This window comes from Lampetra fluviatilis, chromosome 21, assembly GCF_964198595.1.
Source record: "Lampetra fluviatilis chromosome 21, kcLamFluv1.1, whole genome shotgun sequence".
NCBI lineage: Eukaryota > Metazoa > Chordata > Hyperoartia > Petromyzontiformes > Petromyzontidae > Lampetra > Lampetra fluviatilis.
Genome location: NC_136295.1, coordinates 4,600,660 through 4,621,059, shown reverse-complemented (window position 1 = coordinate 4,621,059; position 20,400 = coordinate 4,600,660). Strand labels below are relative to the sequence as shown.

The 20,400-nt window shown below is 47.0% G+C and overlaps 1 protein-coding gene across 4 annotated transcripts in view; it reads right to left on the bottom strand.

Moving 5' to 3' along the window:
• Positions 1-234: 234 nt before the first annotated feature.
• LOC144938149 (voltage-dependent L-type calcium channel subunit beta-1-like) overlaps positions 235-20,400 on the bottom strand; it is a 170,334-nt gene continuing 150,168 nt past the window's right edge. For all 4 annotated transcript variants that reach the window (XM_078865877.1, XM_078865878.1, XM_078865880.1 and 1 more), the window contains 6 exons: positions 19,776-19,834; positions 18,685-18,794; positions 14,775-14,926; positions 11,672-11,767; positions 5,546-5,713; positions 235-1,699 (listed from right to left, as the gene is read on the bottom strand). In XM_078865877.1, the coding sequence (XP_078722003.1) occupies positions 725-1,699; positions 5,546-5,713; positions 11,672-11,767; positions 14,775-14,926; positions 18,685-18,794; positions 19,776-19,834 (1,560 nt within the window). In that variant the 3' untranslated portion in view covers positions 235-724. The remainder of the gene's footprint in view (positions 1,700-5,545; positions 5,714-11,671; positions 11,768-14,774; positions 14,927-18,684; positions 18,795-19,775; positions 19,835-20,400) is intronic.

Genomic DNA, 20,400 nt, shown 5'->3' with positions numbered 1-20,400 from the left:
CGGGCGTGTGGGGGATTGTGGGAAATCCAGGGAGCACAGGATCGTGGCTCGGTGAACATGCAAGTGAAAGAGACCGAGTGACCTGAATTCTGTTATTGGCAAAGAACGGCCAGAAATTGGCAACAAAATTAGTTGTTGGGATTTGGTCAATTTTCCACCAAATATTGGCAGAAATTGCTTTCTGCAGCCACAGAAATGAGGCCCGAAGTCTCGGCACAGACCTGTTGCTCGTCATTGGTTTCTTTTTAGTTTTTTAGTTTGTGTTTTTTTTTTATCTCATTTTTATTTTTTTCAAATAATCGCCAACTGTCACGTCACCGTTATTTGAAATGTCTTAAACGTTAATAATAATAATAACGGTAATAACGACGATAGAGTAGTAGAATTCTACTTACAACATAAAAAAGAAACATAAAAAAGAATAATGGCCATGCAGAAATGGACAACAACAGTGATAAATAGAAATGAACAGAATAAACGTGAATTGTAATCATCATGAAATAAACATGAAATAAATTGGAGGAAATTGTAAAAAAAAAAGAATAAAATACTCTGATAATATTAATAATCCATTAAAGTATAACATATTACACCACTAAATAAATATTATCCTTTACAAGCACTCACAAATGTTCACACTTCTCATCACTAAGCCCAACAAGTAGTACGCTCACGTACACACGCACGCACGCTCAACACTTCTCAGCGACCATGGGTCAACACCTCATGGCCGCACGTACATATCCTGTGCCCACGCATCACTGGAATTCTTGACAAGCATCAGCTCGGCACTGCTTGCACCACCACCGCTGCCTCCGCCTCCACCGCCACCACCACCACTTCCGCCACCTCCGCCGCCACCACTGTCACCGTCGGGCTCGTAGTAGCGATCGTGAGAACGATCACGTGACCTGTGTCGCTGCTGCTGCTGCTGTTGCTGCTGCTGTTGTTGTTGTTGTTGCTGCTGCTGCTGCCGATTTCGCTCGTTGCGATCGACCTCCCTCGACCGCTCGCGACCCCGGTTCCTCTCCCAGGATCCCCGCGATGACGATGACGTTTGCTGCCGCACGTCGTTCGAAGTCATCGGTGGCGGCGTCGACTCCTCGTCTGCGTATTCGCGCTCGCGGCTCCTGTGACGGGACCTCTGCTGCTGATGCTGCTGCTGCTGCTGTTGGTGGTGATGCTGCTGCTGCTGCTGTTGATGGTGCTGATGGTGGTGGGACTGCGGCTGCCCCTCCAGAAAGTCCTCTTCACCTTGCTCCTCCGTGTAGGCCGAGTCTCGGCTGTCCTGCGTCTCCGAGTCGAACGTGTCTTGCCGGGCGAGGCTGCCCATGCGGCCGTTGTTGCCGCCTCCCATTGTGCCCCGGTCGCCTCCGACCCTGGGCCCCATCCCATTGCCCCCTTCCCTGCCGCCGCCGCCGCCGTTTCCATCCATCCACTGGCACGCGAGGTGTTGGCGGGACGACGAGGAGGACGGAGTGGTCGGGGAGTGCACGCGCTGCTGTTGCTGCTGCTGCTGCTGCTGCTGGTGGTTCTGTAGGTGGTGGTGCTGTTGGTGCTGGTGGTGATGCTGGTGGTGGTGGTTGCTGTAGGGTCGTCGGGGGTCAGTCTCGCTGGGTTCGGCCGAGGTCCGCTCGGGGGTGGAGATGTCCGTGAGCTCCTCGCCGTGCACAAGGTGGGAAGCAACGACCCCACCGCTCTGAGGTTTGGCAGAATGTGGATGCACGGACGCACACACGCACGTTCATACACACAGACAACAATAACAAGAGCTATGATTTGTCTCGCCTGGCCAGTGCCAGATAATTTAGAATCGAGGCCCAGTGTGGAGTGGATATGGCTCGCTGGCTGGAGCATTTCGAACAGATTCTGGTGCCATGGGTTACTATATTTTTACGATCATTGCGACCTTCGCTGTTCTGCCTCCTGTTATTGGCAACCTCCACTCGATGACGAGAGGCATCAATCACGAGTACGAGTCATGGGCAAATACGCTTAGCTCCAGGTCCTTTTCATGTACCATGTCAGCCCATCTCTGTGCATGCTTAGGCTTCGCGATCCGGTGATGTGGTGACTGGGCATGTCTGCTACCAGGACCAATCAATCAATACTTGCTGGCAGGGATATGGAAGTTTGTTCATATCTTTCAAGCATCGGTGAGCTCACTTGCTCTCATTTAATAAAACCCACATTTGCACGATCACTGGCAGGCTAGCATTCATGTTTCAAGCCAGTGAATATTTTTTCTGCAAGGGGGTTGACATTTTTTTGGACCCTGTGCTTTGTGGTGAGCATTATCATACCTGGGAAGACCCAAGGCACTGTGTGTGGCAAATATACCAGGCAGCTTCCAGACAGCGCAAGGCATCTCATACGTAATCAACTGAGTGCTGTGGGGGAAGGTGGAGTGTTCAATACGTGAACATATCTGGACATTCTAGATTTGAAGCTTTCGTGACTGCAAGGAATCATATTCTTAGGTTTTTTCGGAAAATAAAATAAAATAAAAATAAAACAGAAAAAACCTAAGAATACATATCTGGACAGTTAATTTTGGTGGAGTTGATGGTAAGACCCACCACTGTGTTGCAGGTTGCCGGTTCAGCAGCAGCGTCTCCAACTCTTTCTTAGAATGGGCAAGCAGGTTATAATTGTCAGCCCCTTTGTCAACAAACGCCAGATCCTTATGCTTTTAAGAGTGATAATGTCTCCTGTATTCCGGTTCACCGTACGGGGTGTGTATTGGTTGCTTTGGAAGGCTAGAGACTGCCCTGGGGCCAATAAACACACAGACCACAAGGGAGTGCGCACTGAAAACCCAACAACCCACAGGCGTACTCAGGAACGTATTTGGAATCGATTTATTTATCTTATTATTTGTTTCTCAAGGCATCACACATGCTATGACAAGAAAGATTTGTGAGGTGGCTCTTGCCAATTGTCTTGCGTTCATACTTAACCTTCGCAATTGTGTTAACACGGACCAATCATTAACACTACCTTTGCAGGAACCTAACACCGACCTTAACCCTGTCACTTTTCTGAACGTCATATCTCTCAATTATCCTGTACATATTGTAATGTTCTTACTCATGTTCACATTATTCCTCATGCCAATCCTAAACATAGCCATGTTAACTCCCTCGCCTGGCAGGTCGTGAGTTTGCATGTTCTCCCCATGGCAGCGTGGATTTTTCTCAGTATTTTCCAGTTTTTTTCCTCCACATTGAGAATCAACATGTGTTTAGAGAGTATTTAGCTGATATAAATTTCTACGTGATAAACCACTTCTCGTTGGGCTATAATTTGTGGGTAGGTCACTTCTGAAAAAATATATTAAGCCCAGTGGGCCTAGTAAAATAAAAAATAGTTTTAACCAAACACGATTTATCATCTGAAGCAAAAACCTCTTACTAAAGTTAGCTACAGTGTATTCCTCAACACTAGCATTGATCCTTACCCTAACCATACCACAAATACTAGCCTTCACGCTAATGCTATAATTATCTATCATCATTATCTATCACCATTAGGCTGCCCCCAATTGATATAAATGATGGCAACTCTCTACGAAGCAACATTAATTGGTTGAAAACATCTGAATATAAATGCGCCACTGTGTGTTGCAGATTGCGCGGAGCTGTGAGATGCCGTTTGCATGAATGACGCAATTTTAAATGCTCGTGATTATTACGCTCATTCCTCTGTTGTACTGAACTTGGTGAACCCATGCGCTCTACTCGACATCTGTGAAACTAACTGGATATCTCATCGGATTCATCCAGTATAAATAAAGATTCTGAGTCTAGATGCCAAGGCCTTCCAGGTGATTTTTTTTTGTGTATATATATTTACAAACATCTAAATATAGGGCCGCAGAGCTTAGGCAATTGTTGGCACCGGTTTTGGCTGCCTTCCCACTCATCTATAATTGCTTCAGAATAATTCTCTGTCTCCCTGAAAGTGAACTAACATTCGTCTTTATTATATTTAGTATCACGATACTTCCAGCAGATCAGGAACTCTCTGCAGCCTTTCACACACCCAGTGAACTCAGCCGTCCCCCTCTGCTTCATGGCGCTTTCTGTGTTTAGTTTGTGGTCTTTCCCCCACACCTCCTATTAGCATGGTTCGCTACAGTGAGGGAAAAAAAGTATTTGATCCCCTGCGGATTTTGTACGTTTGCCCACTGACAAAGAAATGTTCAGTCTATAATTTTAATGGTAGGTTTATTTGAACAGTGAGAGACAGAATAACAACAACAAAATCCAGAAAAACGCATGTCAAAAATGTTATAAATTGATTTGCATTTTAATGAGGGAAATAAGTATTTGACCCGCTCTCAATCAGAAAAATTTTTGACATGCGTTTTTATGGATTTTTTTTGTTGTTATTCTGTCTCTCACTGTTCAAATAAACCTACCATTAAAATTATAGATATTATAGACTGAACATTTCTTTGTCAGTGGGCAAACGTGCAAAATCAGCAGGGGATCAAATACTTTTTTCCCTCACTGTATGTACGGTGCAAAAGAAGTTCAACATACATACATATGGTGACTTGGAGTAAACTGCACAGCAGTAATTTAGTCAACGTTATTAAAGTGCAAACGATGAACTGTAAATATTGAGTTAATTGTTATTAACTAAGCGGGCTTCGGTGCTCATTAAAAATTAAATTTAATTAAAATATAATCGCCCTGATATTGAATTATTTCCAGCACCACGCACACTGGTCCCTTCACCAAACTCGCACTGGCCAGCATGGTGAAGTACGGTCAAACAAACCTCCCTACCACGGACACCGGCACGGCGAGCGGCCTTCATCCAACAGTGGATTGCCGGTAGGAGTCGGCAGACCAGATTGGGCGGGGGGGGGGGCACACTGCTGGCACGCAGCGCTAGCGCGTGCTATGTAGGGTGCTGGCACGTGCGTGGGTGCGTGCTATGTGGAGTGCTGGCACGTGGGTGCGTGCGTGCGTGCTATGTGGAGTGCTGGCACGTGGGTGCGTGCGTGCTATGTGGGGTGCTGGCACGTGGGTGCGTGCGTGCTATGTGGGGTGCTGGCACGTGGGTGCGTGCGTGCTATGTGGGGTGCTGGCACGTGGGTGCGTGCGTGCTATGTGGGGTGCTGGCACGTGGGTGCGTGCGTGCTATGTGGGGTGCTGGCACGTGGGTGCGTGCGTGCTATGTGGGGTGCTGGCACGTGGGTGCGTGCGTGCTATGTGGAGTGCTGGCACGTGGGTGCGTGCGTGCTATGTGGGGTGCTGGCACGTGGGTGCGTGCGTGCTATGTGGGGTGCTGGCACGTGGGTGCATGCGTGCTATGTCGGGTGCTGGCACGTGGGTGCGTGCGTGCGTGCTATGTGGGGTGCTGGCACGTGGGTGCGTGCGTGCTATGTGGGGTGCTGGCACGTGGGTGCGTGCGTGCTATGTGGGGTGCTGGCACGTGGGTGCGTGCGTGCTATGTGGGGTGCTGGCACGTGGGTGCGTGCGTGTTATGTGGGGTGCTGGCACGTGCGTGCGTGCGGGCGTTCGCCGGTTACCTGCACGCTGGAGACGGGCGCTGCGTTGCCGATGGTCCTCTCCAGTAGCGGGTTTGGCGGGTTGGCGCTGGGTGGATGCGTGGCGCGCCAGTACGCCTCCAGGTACTCGGAGAGGTGCTCGCACGCGTCCTCCAGCTGGTTCTCGTCCAAGATCACGTCGAACAGGTCCTGCCGACGGTGCAAGGAGGAGCGCGCACGTGTGAACATGGAGAGGGCCAGTGTGCCCATTCACATGTCCGGTGGCTTTTTGCCGCACCGTTGATAATAATGTTTAGACGCAGCACCAAGTATTAATTTAATATTTTTTTACCTACGTGACTTTACCGAAAAAACCTAAGAATATGAATCCAGGCAGTCACGAAAGCGTCAAATCTAGAATTATTCATTTAATGCCGAGTAGACCTAGAGGTTTCTACTTCAGCCACCGTCTGGCCGGCAGTGACCACGGATGTGAATTATGTCCCCTCCGTCGCTGTATGGTGTCTGCCAATTCCACAGCTTAGTTCGTCACCAATCCCCTCTGGTCTGTGTCCTCCTTCACTTCATTGACCCAACAATGCGATTGACAAACTGATGATAGCCATGGCCAAGAATTAAACTCAGGTAGCTGGGTTCATAGCACAATTAGATAACCACAACGCCCACCGCTTCCCCCAATGCAACACGCGTAAACAATAACAGCCACCGTTCTCCACCAAGTGACGGAGGCATCACCACAGCGCTTGCGCCGGACTAGGTACACTCCGAGGCCACGTAAATTGTCGAAAACTCACTGGCAGTGCGCGGGAAAGAGCTAGGTGTTATGGGTAGCTGCACCACCTGAGCTCTGCACTGTGCCAGTTTGCTGTGTTTTAGCTGCCCGGCACTGATTGTTGTTGTGAGCGTCACTCTTCCAATCTCCATCGTTATTGGAAGTTGATTGCCTCAAATTCCCAGTAGCATCCTTCATGAGCCTCCTCTACAGAGACCAACCATGACATCACTGGTTTGAGTAATAGGCAAGTCCAAGCAGCTTCAAAACATACGTAACCATATCAGCCCATCTCTTCACTTATCAGGGCCATGTATCCTTAGCACCATTTATATGGCTAAACAGATGCTATTTGGGCATGTAGTGGCAGGGCATGCGGGCTATATGACCTAAACAACGCATCCTCAACTGCTTCAGGAACTCAACTGATGGGAACCTGTCCATCTATTTGATGGCTCTGTGAGCTCCTCACAATATACAGCCTGGTCAAACCCAGGTTTGATTGTGAGCAGGCCTGCCTGCATGTTGCAATGCAGTGCTCTTGTACAAAAGGGGGTCCACATCTCACAAGCGTAGAGAAGAGACGGCATGATTGTAGCCGAAAAGATCCAGTATGGCTTCGGATGAACTCTCATACAGTGCTACCCAGCCGATGAAAAAATGTCACGTGAATGATTTAGAATGAAACCCTCATTGCCAAACCGGAGCTAGCTATAAGTGCAACTGCCTAGGTATGGGAATTCCTCCACCCTATCTACATCTACCCCATTACTCACGGATAGTTGAGGTGATGGAGTGTTCTATGAAACGAAGTATCCAGGCTAGTGCCACGCTTTCATGGTGAGCTCCAGCCTCGGGAGAAAAAGCTCTAATTTCTTCTCAGAGTGAGCAGCACGTAGCATGCAGGTCATCAGATACATAACACGTTTGACCAGTATGCAGCCATCCCTTGACTGCACCCAGGCATCGATCATCCTCCCATTGTATCTCTACCAAATGGAAATTCCTCTGATACAGATAGGGATGGAAGGCGTCTCAAACTACACGGTAAAAAATATGAGTGTCAGGGCCAGAGGACATCCCTGCTGCACCATAAGGTGAACAGGGAATAACTCTGCTGTACCCAGACCTGACCACCACCATGAAGGTCCTTACTTATCATCACAAAGACCTGGCCTGTGGATAGTATCGTAGACCATGACCAGATCAAAAACAGACATGTAGAATCTATTTACATTCCCTACGCCTCCGTTGTTACAGGCAAATGGCAAACATGGCATCTGTGCAGAACTGCCCTGGCCTGAAACCACCTAGGGGTTATGTAAGATTGTTTTCATTGTGCTTGACAAGAAAATGTTGAATAATTCTTGCCACGGCATTTGCCATAAATCTTAGGATAGAGATTCCCAAGTAGTTGTTTCAAGCAGGACATCCTTCCCATCTTTTGAATTCTGCAGAACCGATCCAGTGGTTCAATCAACCGCACGCTCTGCCACCCTTCCTCAGCAATTCACTTGGGAGGTCATCTCTGCCTGGTGCTTTACCTGATCTCAGGCCCTTGATTGCTTTTTGCACTTCCTCAGGAGACGGCGCATCTTCCAGCCACTCCAAAATAAAACTAAACTACAGGGTGTTTTAAAACGATGGACCCGACTTGAAATCGCTATATCTCTGCAACCACGAACTGCCCATGAATGAAACTCTTACCACTTGAAAGGGCAGGGCATAGAGTTTCAAATGATGACCGCTAGATGCCTCTCCCAGCACGGAAACAGCCCCTAGCCTCAGCCATTCGCGAGACGCGCTGCCTCAACGTTGGATAAGTCGCACGGGACCCCAAGACTTGGCGCTACACTCTTGGCCCCCAAGATCACCCCCAGACATCATCGCACCCTGCGGCCTTTTCTTGTGGGGATACGTCAAAGACCCGTGGTGTTTTTGCGCCACCGTTAGCGACTAATCCGGATGACCTCAAAAACAGAATCACGGCAGCGGTGACTTCAGTGGAAGAAGACATTTTGAGTGGCGTTTGGGACGAATTCAACTATCGTCTCGATGTTGTCCGTACAGCAGGCGGAGGGCACATAGAGCATTTATAAAATGGTTAGTAAAACTGGAGAACTCATTAAACCGTTTGTAACTTTTTGTGTAAATGTAACATGTTGCCATCGTGAAATATACTGCTTTGAAATTGGGTCCATCATTTTCGAACACCCTGTATTTTACCATTGAGCAATATACTTTTTTTTTAGAAGTGACCTGGCTATCACAAATGAAAGCCCAATTAAGTGGCTAATCGTGTGCAAATGTATAGCAGCTAAATACTCTAAATACATATTTCTAAATGTGGAGGGGAAAACCGGAGAACCCGGAGACAAATCCAAAGGGAGAGAGACATGCAAACTCCAAATACACAGGCGTCAGGGTCGGGATCGAACCCATGACCTCCTGTACACCAGGCGAGGTAGTTAACATCTCGTCACTGCGGCTCCCAATGGCTTAGCATGCTCCTAACCTGGCACTAGAACTCAAATAACATCGCTACCACTTATTGGAAAACCAAAACTGTTGTTGTTGTATTTGTGTGTGTACATACGTGCATGAGTGTATACAAAATATGTATGTCTGTCTATCTATCTGTATGTATATCTGTATGTATGTGCATCTGTCAGAGCGTCAGGCTAAGCATCAATTGCAACCTGCCCATTGTGTTGGCGGGTGCAGTGGCTGGCCGCTTGCGCACAATCGCTCCATTGTGTTGGCGTGTGCAGTAATTGGCCGCTTGGGCACAAGCGCTTCCACGTCCATCGCCCACCCTTTTGGCCTCGCCCCCCCTCCCTCCCGATACGTTCCTTTCATTGGCTACCATAGTCTGATGAGCTCCCCCCTCCCTCTCCCTCCCCCCTCAACTCGCTTTTAAGGGATTACATCTTGAATCATTGCCTCACTTGATACAGCTAATCTGGCTGTGACGGTCCCACCTGATGACGGAGACTTGTGTTGCCTCCGAAACGTCGTGATTTTTGTTTTTATTTTATTTTACTTTCTACGTGACTTTACCGAAAAAACCTAAGAAGATGCAACCTGCAATTGATGATGGGGGGCATTGTGCTACTTTACTATGTTTAATGCTCCACAGCCGTATTGGGGTCAACCGCTCTTTCCCCAAAGTTCCTACTCCAATAATTCACAGAAAACCCAGCATTGTTCCCCTTTAGGATGACAATAAGAGTGGCACTGCAGAGTTACTCTTAGAAAATAGCAGAGGTGGGACAAAGTCATTGTTATGCAAGTCCAAGTCGAGTCGCAAGTCATCAAATTCATGACTCGAGTCTGACTCGAGTCCAAGTCACATGACTCGAGTCCACATCTCATAGGTGGGACAAAGTCATTGTTATGCAAGTCCAAGTCGAGTCGCAAGTCATCAAATTCATGACTCGAGTCTGACTCGAGTCCAAGTCACATGACTCGAGTCCACACCTCTGGAAAATAGCAATGCGATAGAACTGTGGCAGACAAGCTGAAGGTGATTGTGTGGCTTTGTTGAGCCAGATCGGTGTTGTAAGAGAAAATAAAACATTAAACTAAGTAAAAGTAATCCAAGTGAAGCTACTTCGCACGACGATATAGCAGTTCACTTGGCCATCATAATGTCATCCCATAAGGTTTTGCTTTTATGAGCAGTGAAGCTTAAAACTCACGTTAAAAACTCCCTCTGACATACAGCCAAGCTGTGCCCCTACATCATACAAAAAAAAACTTTACGTTTTTTTTAGCTCAGTCTCCATTTAAACACTGTGGTCAGTTCCAAAACGGAACAGCACGTAGCTGCAGGCCGGGGCATGACTCAGGTGACCACGAGTCCAACCTACTTAAACCTGATTGTATAAATGAGAGATGAACTTGACACACACACATATATATATAAAACAATGCAGCTGAGCAGGATCTTATATTTATAGAGCGCCGCTATAAGGTGCTTTACAAGGGTTATAAACGGCACAATTGAAGCAAAAAATTATATGGTGGCATATGAGCGGAGGGGGATAGGGATCGGTAAGGGGAGAGAGGTTCGTGGGAATGGGAATTACGGGGGTGCCTAGGGATGGAGGGAAAGATGGGCCAGAGAGAAGAGATGGGTCTTGGCGGGGAGGGTGCTCGCTTAATGTGGAGGGAAAGTTTGTTCCAGAAACGAGATTGTGCACAGAGAGAGAACAGTGATAAGTAGGAGGGATTGAGATGATCTTGTTTATTCCAATGTTCTGAGTCTGTATCACTTGATACAGCTATCGTGCTGTGACGGTTCCACCTGAAGACGGAAGCTTGTGTTGCTTCCGAAACGTCGTGATTTTTATTAATTTTTTATTTAACTTTTATTAATTTTAATTTTTTACCTACGTGACTTTACCGAAAAAACCTAAGAATATCTCTCATATATGTTGCTTTAGTTTGCACTGAGCCGTAAGAATCATAAACATGGCCTGGTGTCACGTATGCACTCGTAGCGACGCCAGAGTTCTTAAATACACCGGTGGTGTCATTAAGTATTCAAGTACTTAGTTTTCGTCGCACACATTTTAATTCATAGCGCTATTATTTGCATGCATCCCGAGACCCGCATACAGCACCCACACACACACCCCTATGGAACTGGCAAATTGCAATAAATTTAGCAATTGCATAAAATGACACATTTTGTTTATTGGAATTTTTTTTTCGCTATAAGTACTTTAAATTGAAAATGTGGCACGTTACAACTAGAGGTGAGGGGAATGTAAACCTTATATTTGAACATAATGTGATTATGAATCTATATACCCATCAAACTTCAAACCTCTTTGACACCACACACAGCCAATTGTGCTAAGACATACAATAGGCAAAGTTTTGGGCATTGACCCTTCCTCATATAAGGGCCATTACCCAAAAACGTTGCTTTTTAAAGGCAGTGTTATTGACGAATGTATCGAGTTTTTATCGTTAATTGTGTATATATATAGTTCTACCTGATGACGGTTACTTGTGTTGCAATTGAAACGTCGTACTCCATTATTTAATTTATTTTCTTTCCACGTGACTTTACCGAAAGAACCAAAGAGTAATTCCTGCAGTCACGAAAGCTTCAAACCAAGTTTACATATATTGTATTCTGTATATTAAAACAAAACATTTGTTTTCCCTGCATGTTTAAATCAGAATGTGTGGGTGCATCTTATTTTCCAGAGCGTCTGATAATCCGGAAAATGTGGTATACGTGATGTGACCAAAAACACGAGCATCATAAATATAAGGATCTCATGTGACATATAAGCGGGAGAAAAAACTGAAAAAGTGAAGCTGTCCCAATGTCGGATTCCTTACGCAATGCGCAATACCTGAGGACACTGAGTGAGTTTATCAGAAGCCACCATCTGCACATTCAGGTGTTTGCTCTGAGACTTCCCACGAGACTTGATCAGCCGCTGTAGAACCTGAGAGCACAACAACAACAAGAACAGCAACACCAATAGCAGAGTTGGCAATGATAGTGGTGGCATCATCGTAAATGATAGCAACAACAACATTCACATTTATAGTATTACGAAGTCACCGATTTAAAGACGAATTCTGTTCTTAGACGTCCGACTGTGGACGCAAATAATGTACGATTGAAAAGGTAATTCAGCAAGCGAGCCGATTTCTCCATCCACGTGGATTCAGAAGCAACACCCTGTATGTACGTACATCAGTTGAGCTTCTTTCGCGTCGTACGTAGCCAACCGTGCTAATCGGACGTGCGGGGAAGTATCGTATGTGTGAGGCATTCCTTATTTCCTCTCACGCCGCTAAATACAAATTATCAAAACAGAAATTGGACGAACATTCGTGCAGCACCCGCCTGAAACAAAGAGTGAAGACCCGTCGACATTTTCTCTCATAAACGATTGTTTGGGGGGCTGGATTAGAAGGGTGGTGTGGGGGAAAGTGGCGCAGATTGGTTGAGGGGGGGGGGGTCTGACGTGGTTGGTGAGGGGGCTTTCCAGGAGTATCAAGTCTGGGTGAGTGGGGGTGAAATAATAATAAAATATTTTTCATTAAGAGTCGGGGTATATCTCACTCCTCGAATGAGCGTGAAGGGAGTTTGCAATTCTCTATTGGTGACCCAGAGTCAGCAGTGGGAACGGCACGTTGCAATAGTGGAGGTCAGACTCGTCCAGTCATCTGTCGGTTGGTATTTTATGGGAATGCGTCCTTTGAGCAGCATTAAACCCACGCTGCTTAAAGAGATGCATTCCCAGAAGGCCGTGGCGGCTAATGGGAAGTGAGAGAAAAAAAACTTTTTTTACATGGAGAAATTATTTCGTTACTTATATTCTCCACAATTTTTGCTCAACTATGATTAGATTGTCACAGAGACCACAGTCGCCATCTGGTGGTGAACACAGTGAAAGTAGCATGGACGAAACGCCACACGACAGACTCCGATGTGTTTGACTTGATCAAGAGCGGATGCAATCCAGGCTCGAGCCTTTGACCTTTGCAATGTCAGCTCATTGGTCTGTAAAGGCCATTACGAACCCATTTAGCCTTCTGCCACTCATTTTATACTTAACTTAGATTTGTTGCGCGTGTAAGCGATACACGAAGGCAGGGTCGAGGAGTCACATGCCGATTCGTAATGAACCAGTGGGTTAGGCCACATAATGAACTAACTAAATTCGTGTAATTAAGGCCTCCCACCACCCGACACAGGCAAACAAATTCAATTGTCACGTGATGTACAAGTGTGTTAACATCTCGCCACGGTGGCAAGATGTTAACTACCTCGCCTGGTATACAGGATGGTCGTGGGTTCGATCCCGACCCTGATGCTTGTATATTTGGAGTTTGCGTGTTCTCCCCGTGGTCGCGTGGATTTTTCTCCGGGTCCTCGGGTTTTTCCCTCCACATTTAAAAACATGCGTTTAGAGTATTTGGCGACGATAAAATACCACGTGATAAGCCACTTCGTTGGGCAATCACTTGTGGGCAGGTCGCTTCAGAAAAAGAGCTTTTTAGATCAGTGGGCCTTACCTGGTAAAATAAAAAAAATAGTTTAGTTTAACAACGCACTGATTATTATTGTTGCAACTCACAAGAAATGTAAAGAACAATTCTCAAAGCAATATTTAGCAATGAGATATGCTTCATTTTAAATCATGTCAAACATTATCACGAAATTGACTTCCTGGATTGTTATTCTGACTTTCTGGATCTTGCCGTAGTGTATGTTGTATTATTATGTGTTCAATGTGTAATCGGATTACTGTGACTTAGCATATGCAATTGATTACTCTTAAGATTACGTTCATTTGCATCTAATCCGAAATCATTCCAAAATCAATTAAATGGGGACAAAAATCACGACAGCAGCTTGGGTTAGCAGCAGTTAATGCATACAGATGGTTTTACACAAACATGATAGCATTGCACTGATATTAAATTAAATTAACATCGTATCTTACGTATAATACTGTATCAGTAATCAGACTACGTAACTTTGATAATCACAAATAAAAGATTATACTACTTCTAAAGCTGATCAATAATATGATTGCTTGCAAAAAGACATCCTCTCAACAAATGTCCTGACCATTGGGTTCCACTTACCCAGCGGTCTTTGATTCAAGGACAAGACCTACGGGGTCAAGGCTGAGGATGAGGCCAGGAGCGACAAGGTTAGGGGCCTTTAAGTTTCAGTCGAGTTTCACGGCCAGTCAAGGCCATATCCTCCAGAACGGGGTCGGCAACCTGCGGTTCCGGAGCCGCGTGTGGCTCTTCAAGGACCGCTTTGTGACGTTATTGATCAAGGACCGCTTGGTATTCACGTGCATTGCGTCTCTTGAAATTTGGAGTTTTTTTTACCGAATTAAAAAAATGGCTCTTCTTGTTATTTTGATTTCCGACCACTGCTCTGGAGTGAGGCCAGTGTCACGGGCGGTCAAAGCCGGACCCTCTAGACCAGGGGTGGGGAACGTCCGGCCCGCGGGCTGTATAAGGCCCACAAAATAATTTGTTCTGGCCCTGCCAAGGCTACCGCAGGCGGGACTCGAAATTCAATAAATCTAGGAGCAAACCTGGGAAAGCAGTTGCGAGTAGCAACATCATCAATACCAGCTAACATCACACGCCTCACCAAAGAGAAGCAATTCCAGCCATCACATTAGGGGTGAGTTAATTAAATGTTTGACCAAATATTACAGGCTAATTTTGTATGGCCCACGGATGATGTTATAAATATCCAAATGGCCCTCGGCAGAAAAAAGGTTCCCCACCCCTGCTCTAGACTGAGGACAGTTTCAAGGCCTGAGCATTTCGGCCGAATCCTCGGACCGAGGTCATACCCCCTTGAGCCAGCCTGGACGCCGAAGACTAGCCTCAAGGACCCAAGCCCGGCTGATACCCAGGCGTAATTCATTCACTCACTTATCGAGTACAAAACAATGAGTGCAGACGTACCTTGGGAGAGGCGACCTTGACGTAGACAATGATGGGAGCGAGCGAGGTCTTAGCGAGTTGTGTTGGGTGGTTGATGGTGTCGGCGTCCAGGACCACGAGCTGTAGCGTCCGGGCCAGCTCGAAGATTCGCTCGATCTCACTCTGCACCTCCGCTGCACCCCGCGGACAGGAGCGCGAGTGCCCACAAGTACACAAAGAAAAAGATCCCCGGTATAGCCTTTAACAGACTGTTGGGGCAAGTGCTGTTAGCGAGCACCTATGGAGGCCGACAGGGCGCACAAGGGGGTGGGTGGCCAGCACCAAGCTCGGCCGCCTTTGTCTCCCCAGTGGCGATGTTTACACACACCGCACCAGGCATTCATTCGAGGCTGAGTCAACCTTGGGGAGATTCAGATATTCGTCACTGGTGTCGGCGGTGAGCGGGAATCGAACTCAGGTGGCCGGGTTCATAGCGCAGCGTGCTAACCGCCACACTTCCGCTCCCAACACACACGCACAAACACGTGCACACACGCACAGAGATCCCCTGTTCAGTCTTAGAAACCATACGGGCAAGTGCTGTTCGCAACATCTGATCTTTGTTCATGGACTATAAATAAGGCTGGCATGGCGCATGAGGGAGTGGAGTGTCCAGCACCACACACGTCTAGCCACCTTTGTCTCCCTTGTGCTTACGCTTTACACAGTGTGAGGTTTATTCATTTAAGACTGAGTGGACTTCGGGGAGGCCCCAGTACAGGTTCAGATAATCGAACCCAGGTCGTTGGAATCGCAGATCAGTGTGCCGACGATTGCACCACAGCTCCGCACAGAGGCACAGGCGTACACTCACAAAGACACGCACGGCATCGGCATTCTATCTTGAGGCCACAGCTAAAAGAAAAGTTTGAAGAACAAAACACCAATGTTTGCACAAAGTCACACATCAATATCTCGCTGCAGACACATATGCAACTCTTCCATTAGGCGATTGGTCTCCAAGATAGCGAGCGGACACTTCATAATCAGCCCTCCCATTATATGGGCTGACACCGCACATTTTCTATACCGTGAGACCTTGGTTTAATCCAGTGGTTCTTCTTAACCTGGGGTGCACGCACCTCCAGGGGGTGCGAGACACGGCCAATTTTTTTTTTGTTTAAAGGTGAATCATCGAAACACAAATTAAGCACGGGCACGCAAGCAACAGCCTACTTTGCTTCACCAAACCTACGTATCTATCAACATCATGAAAACAAATTCAATCTTGAGAACCGAAGGCTGCGGCGAGGCCGCAGTGAAAGGTGAAGAAACCACCGGTTTAAATCGCTCGCGGAACGAAGCTCAGATTTTGAAAGCCGGGACCCTGAGCAACGAGGGGTGCCGCTCGCTGCAAGTCGGCCACCGGAAACTTGCCCCTGTTGGCGCCACCTGCGCCACCGACTGCGTTGCTTTGACAAAATGTGAAAACCTTCGCAATGCGGTGGGGCTAGGGGAGAGAGGTGGTTGGGGGGGTTTGACAAAAGGCACGTATGTACATACCTAGCACATCTGGATATGTGCGTAGCAACAGGCAGGGAAGGCAAAGGGAAAGGCAGAATGCAGGATATCAGTATTTGCATTGCATAGCGTTAGCATACCACAGCACAGCGGGGCAATGGGCATTAATGCGCAAAGTATCTGTATAAGCAGTATGGTTTGCACGTTTTTGAGTACAATTTAAACCAGACTCCTGCTTTTACAATACACTACTGCTGTCCAGCTGGTTATATCTTCAGACCGAGTGGCACAGTGTTTAGAGTGGAAGACTTGCCGTCGGAAGTTCGTGGGTTTTAAAGCCATTAAAATAGGTGCCACTCGGCAGGAAATTTGGTATTGCTCATCTGATAGTGAGACTGGTCTCAGTCATAGGAATTCGGAATGTCCACCACTGGCTCACATGAGCACCGCCGTATCTATTTTGCCTGTTTGCCCCGGAGAAAGTGTTTGAATGTGGCTCCACTCGAAGAGTTATCCCAAAGGGCGCGATGCCGTTGGGCACAAATGTAATTTGACACTTTAACGAAGTAAATTGCAATCGATTGTATTCATAATCACCTCTACGACATTCAACTTCTAGAGGCAGGAATCAAACAAGTGAACCCATGCAATGTGCTGCCCCACTGCCAAGCAATATGACCCGTGTTAGAAGGAGGGTGACTTTAAAAGAATAATAATTCTCTGATTTCTGATCACACTCAAGTTTCCGGAAGTAATGTGTTGTAATCCCACATTTGGTCAATTTGAAAGTCAGTTGATCCAGATCCATTAGTAACGTTCATGGCTACAGTCATGTATTCAACTTTATAATATCGATTTACCCTCGCCAATAACAGCACGCTACTGTGATTGGAGGCTTTATGAATCAGCGTCATAATCGGCATAACTGCATTGGCTGCTTTCATCCTCACATTCGCCCAAGCTGCCAACCAATTAATTGTTTCCCTCGTTAATTGTCTCTGCAATTACTGTTTTAAAAAATATATAAGTAATCATGGAACGTAATTGGTACATGGTAATTAAAACTAATCTGTTCATCTTATCATATTCATAAGCATCCTTGTATCTACCATGGGAAGGTCGAATTTCTACCACTGGCTCAGTTGCTTATGCTGGACATATGCACTGCCCATTGCAGAGTGGAGAAATAATATGGAATAACCAGTACCTGCGTGTTGGTAATCTGATGACCGTAACACATTACTCTCCATCGCCGATTATGACCCAAAAGCCATCCAGCCACCGCCAAAACGACTGCTCGTGTGCCGTATTGCCGAACAAAACAACGGAATTGGCACTTACGCTGCCCAAAAGCCAGCGACACTTTGACATTTTGCAGGAGAAGCACTTTAAAGGGATAGCGGGGGAAGGTAGAGGGAATGGGTACAGATACTGCTGGTGCGCGGAACGTAAAATATCCAGCTCGGATCGTGCAGTGAATATAGCAACAGATGAGGTGTCCCGATAGGCATTGTTCAGCAACAATCTGGTGACATTTATTTGTTTTTTAGCTGCAACAGTAAGGCAGACAGGTTAGCACAGATTGGAAGTCGAAAGAAATTCAATCAAGTGTAGTGCAAATTCAGCACCGGCGACGATAGACATCCAGGCAGGCGGCGGCGTCCAACACAGAGGAGCTGAAGAACGTTGAGAAAGCAGTGACAAAACCTGGCCACGGGTCGACACCGCTCACAATTGTCTCTCTGGGGGCCGAATAAGTGAGCGCCACTGTGTGAGGAGCCTTCAGTTTTGGTCCTGCACAGAATCCGGATGCACATCTCCAGGAGTGTGCAATTATCACCACCGCCTCATGGGGACAGGTGGAGATGAGCAACACCGCAACATTTGTTTGCCGAGGGGGAGATACTTTGTCCTGACCTGCACTTTGCTTATTTCCTATAAACCGGGCGGGTGGCGCTGCAGTCACAGCTCGCTACTCGGAAAGTCGTGAGTTCGAATCCATTTGTTGGCACCGACTCACCGTTATACCCTTCTGGGCCTATAGCATTGTCACCGCTTTGGAGAAACTGGCTCTCGTCCAGGCAATGTGGAAGTTCCACTGCTGGACCGGAGCAGCCAAAGATGTTGAGTGCCGCTTCATGTTTGCTTGAGCAAGGCGACGCTGAGACTTGACTCTGACAAAGATGGTCAAACCGTCAACCCTTTTATATTGTCTCCTGCTCCCGAATTCTAACAACCTTGCTCAATTCGAGAAACGCGCGAACCCGCATCTCTTCCGCGTTCAATAACGTCGCTTTTTGCTGGCCGCTTGGTGTTGTTGGCCTTGTGATCCTACCGCTCAGCGACGGCGATAATGATGAATACCTGTGACTGTAGTTAGCAGGAGCCCCCATTGACTGCGGGTGAACATGGGAGGGCAACCGATGCTCACCAATGCTGGAGCGCGTGTTGGAGCGTTCGATGATGGCCCGCTTGCTGGGGTTGTTGAGGACAGAGCGCTTGGCGAGGGAGATATCGGCCGTCACCCGGGTGATGGAAATCCTGGCAGGATTCAGCAGAGTTGAGCGTCAGGCGATGAATGGGTCGAGAGATGGCACAGCGCGATGCGGGGCGATGTCGACAAGAGCACCGGCGATGACGAGTAGGCTTTCGCTACTTCTGTTTTTCAAGATTAACACCAAGAGGTCATTGCAGGCAATGCCGCCGCCACACCGCACAACCACTTCAGTCCATCAACTCTGATGCAGAGTTGACGGCCGACCCACAAGGTCCGTTCTTAGAGCCTCATCGGCACCATCGGACTTGAGGGAGCTCCGGGTGCCACCACAATACGGTTCTCAGCAACCTGCCCTCCTCCGTCCACATGCACGCCACCGAATGCCACTTTCTCTCCCCGATTACTTCGAATCAAGAATTGAAGAGAACAGGATAGTCTCATTTGCAAGAGTGACACGGGACATTAGTTTGCCAGTAGGGGGCGATGATTGCGACGTCTTATCCACAACGAGTAGCATTTTGGAGGTCAATTTCCGAACGTGGCAAATTTGGTGCCTGACACCGGCACACAATGGCCTACTCTTGTGAATGATGCCATGGGATCTTTCACGTCCGCTGTGAAGCAGACGGCATGTAGCATTATTGCAGTTATGACAGCCGCAATGGTAATCAGAGTGGTTGCTGGATTTGAACTGTGGACCTCTGTGACAAGCGGAAAACGCGCTACTGCTGGGCCAGGAGAAATGATTTCCCTGCTTATGGATGTGTATGGATGTTGAACTTATTTCGGACTGTACGTAGCCAACCGTGCCAATCGGAGGTGTGGGGGGGAGGACAACAAAGCTGAAAGTAGCTCAAATAGAAAGCTGCCAGGCTGAAGAAGGATCCCAAACCAATGACCGTGTGGAAATGGGCCAGTGGCAAGCGTGATTAGCTGGCGTACTAACCACCCAGATAATATGATACGAGACGTCACTGTACATTGGAGTAATACTGAATAATAGCACACACAATTCAGGCACTTACCTCCCCTCGAACCTGTGCTTTAAAAAGTCAAATAGTGCTTTCTGCATCATGTCCGTTACCTACACGCACAGAAAAAGAGGTACACGTGTACATTCATTTTTTTTTTACAGAACAATGTTTTTCACGCGCAAAAAGAAGAAACACCACAATTGACTGTTGCAAAAATAAATAACCTGATTTTTTTATACTCTTACATCACAAGTATATTTAATTAATCAGCATGGTCTTTAATGCAAACGAGTTGCACTAAAAAAAACATGAAATTTGTACTCCGTAAGTGGTGATTAAGATGACGCTATTTATCTATAACATCCATACCGAGTCTTGGGAGTCTCTTTAGAGACCGTTCCGTTTGCTGATAATTATAAATACGTCTTTATTGAGGACAAACATTATATGGGTAATTAAAATAACAATGATTATCAATATCGTTACTCATCAATGAAATGTCAAGCATTTGACATTTCCACTATAAGGCTGCCCATGCATATGAATGCCACCAAACACTCAGTTGCATCAGGGACACGTCAAGATGACTTTCACTTGAAGAAGCCGAAGTTCGAACTGATTGTTTACACTTATATTGTACACCACACCTGAACCAAACCTCAAGACACATTACTGA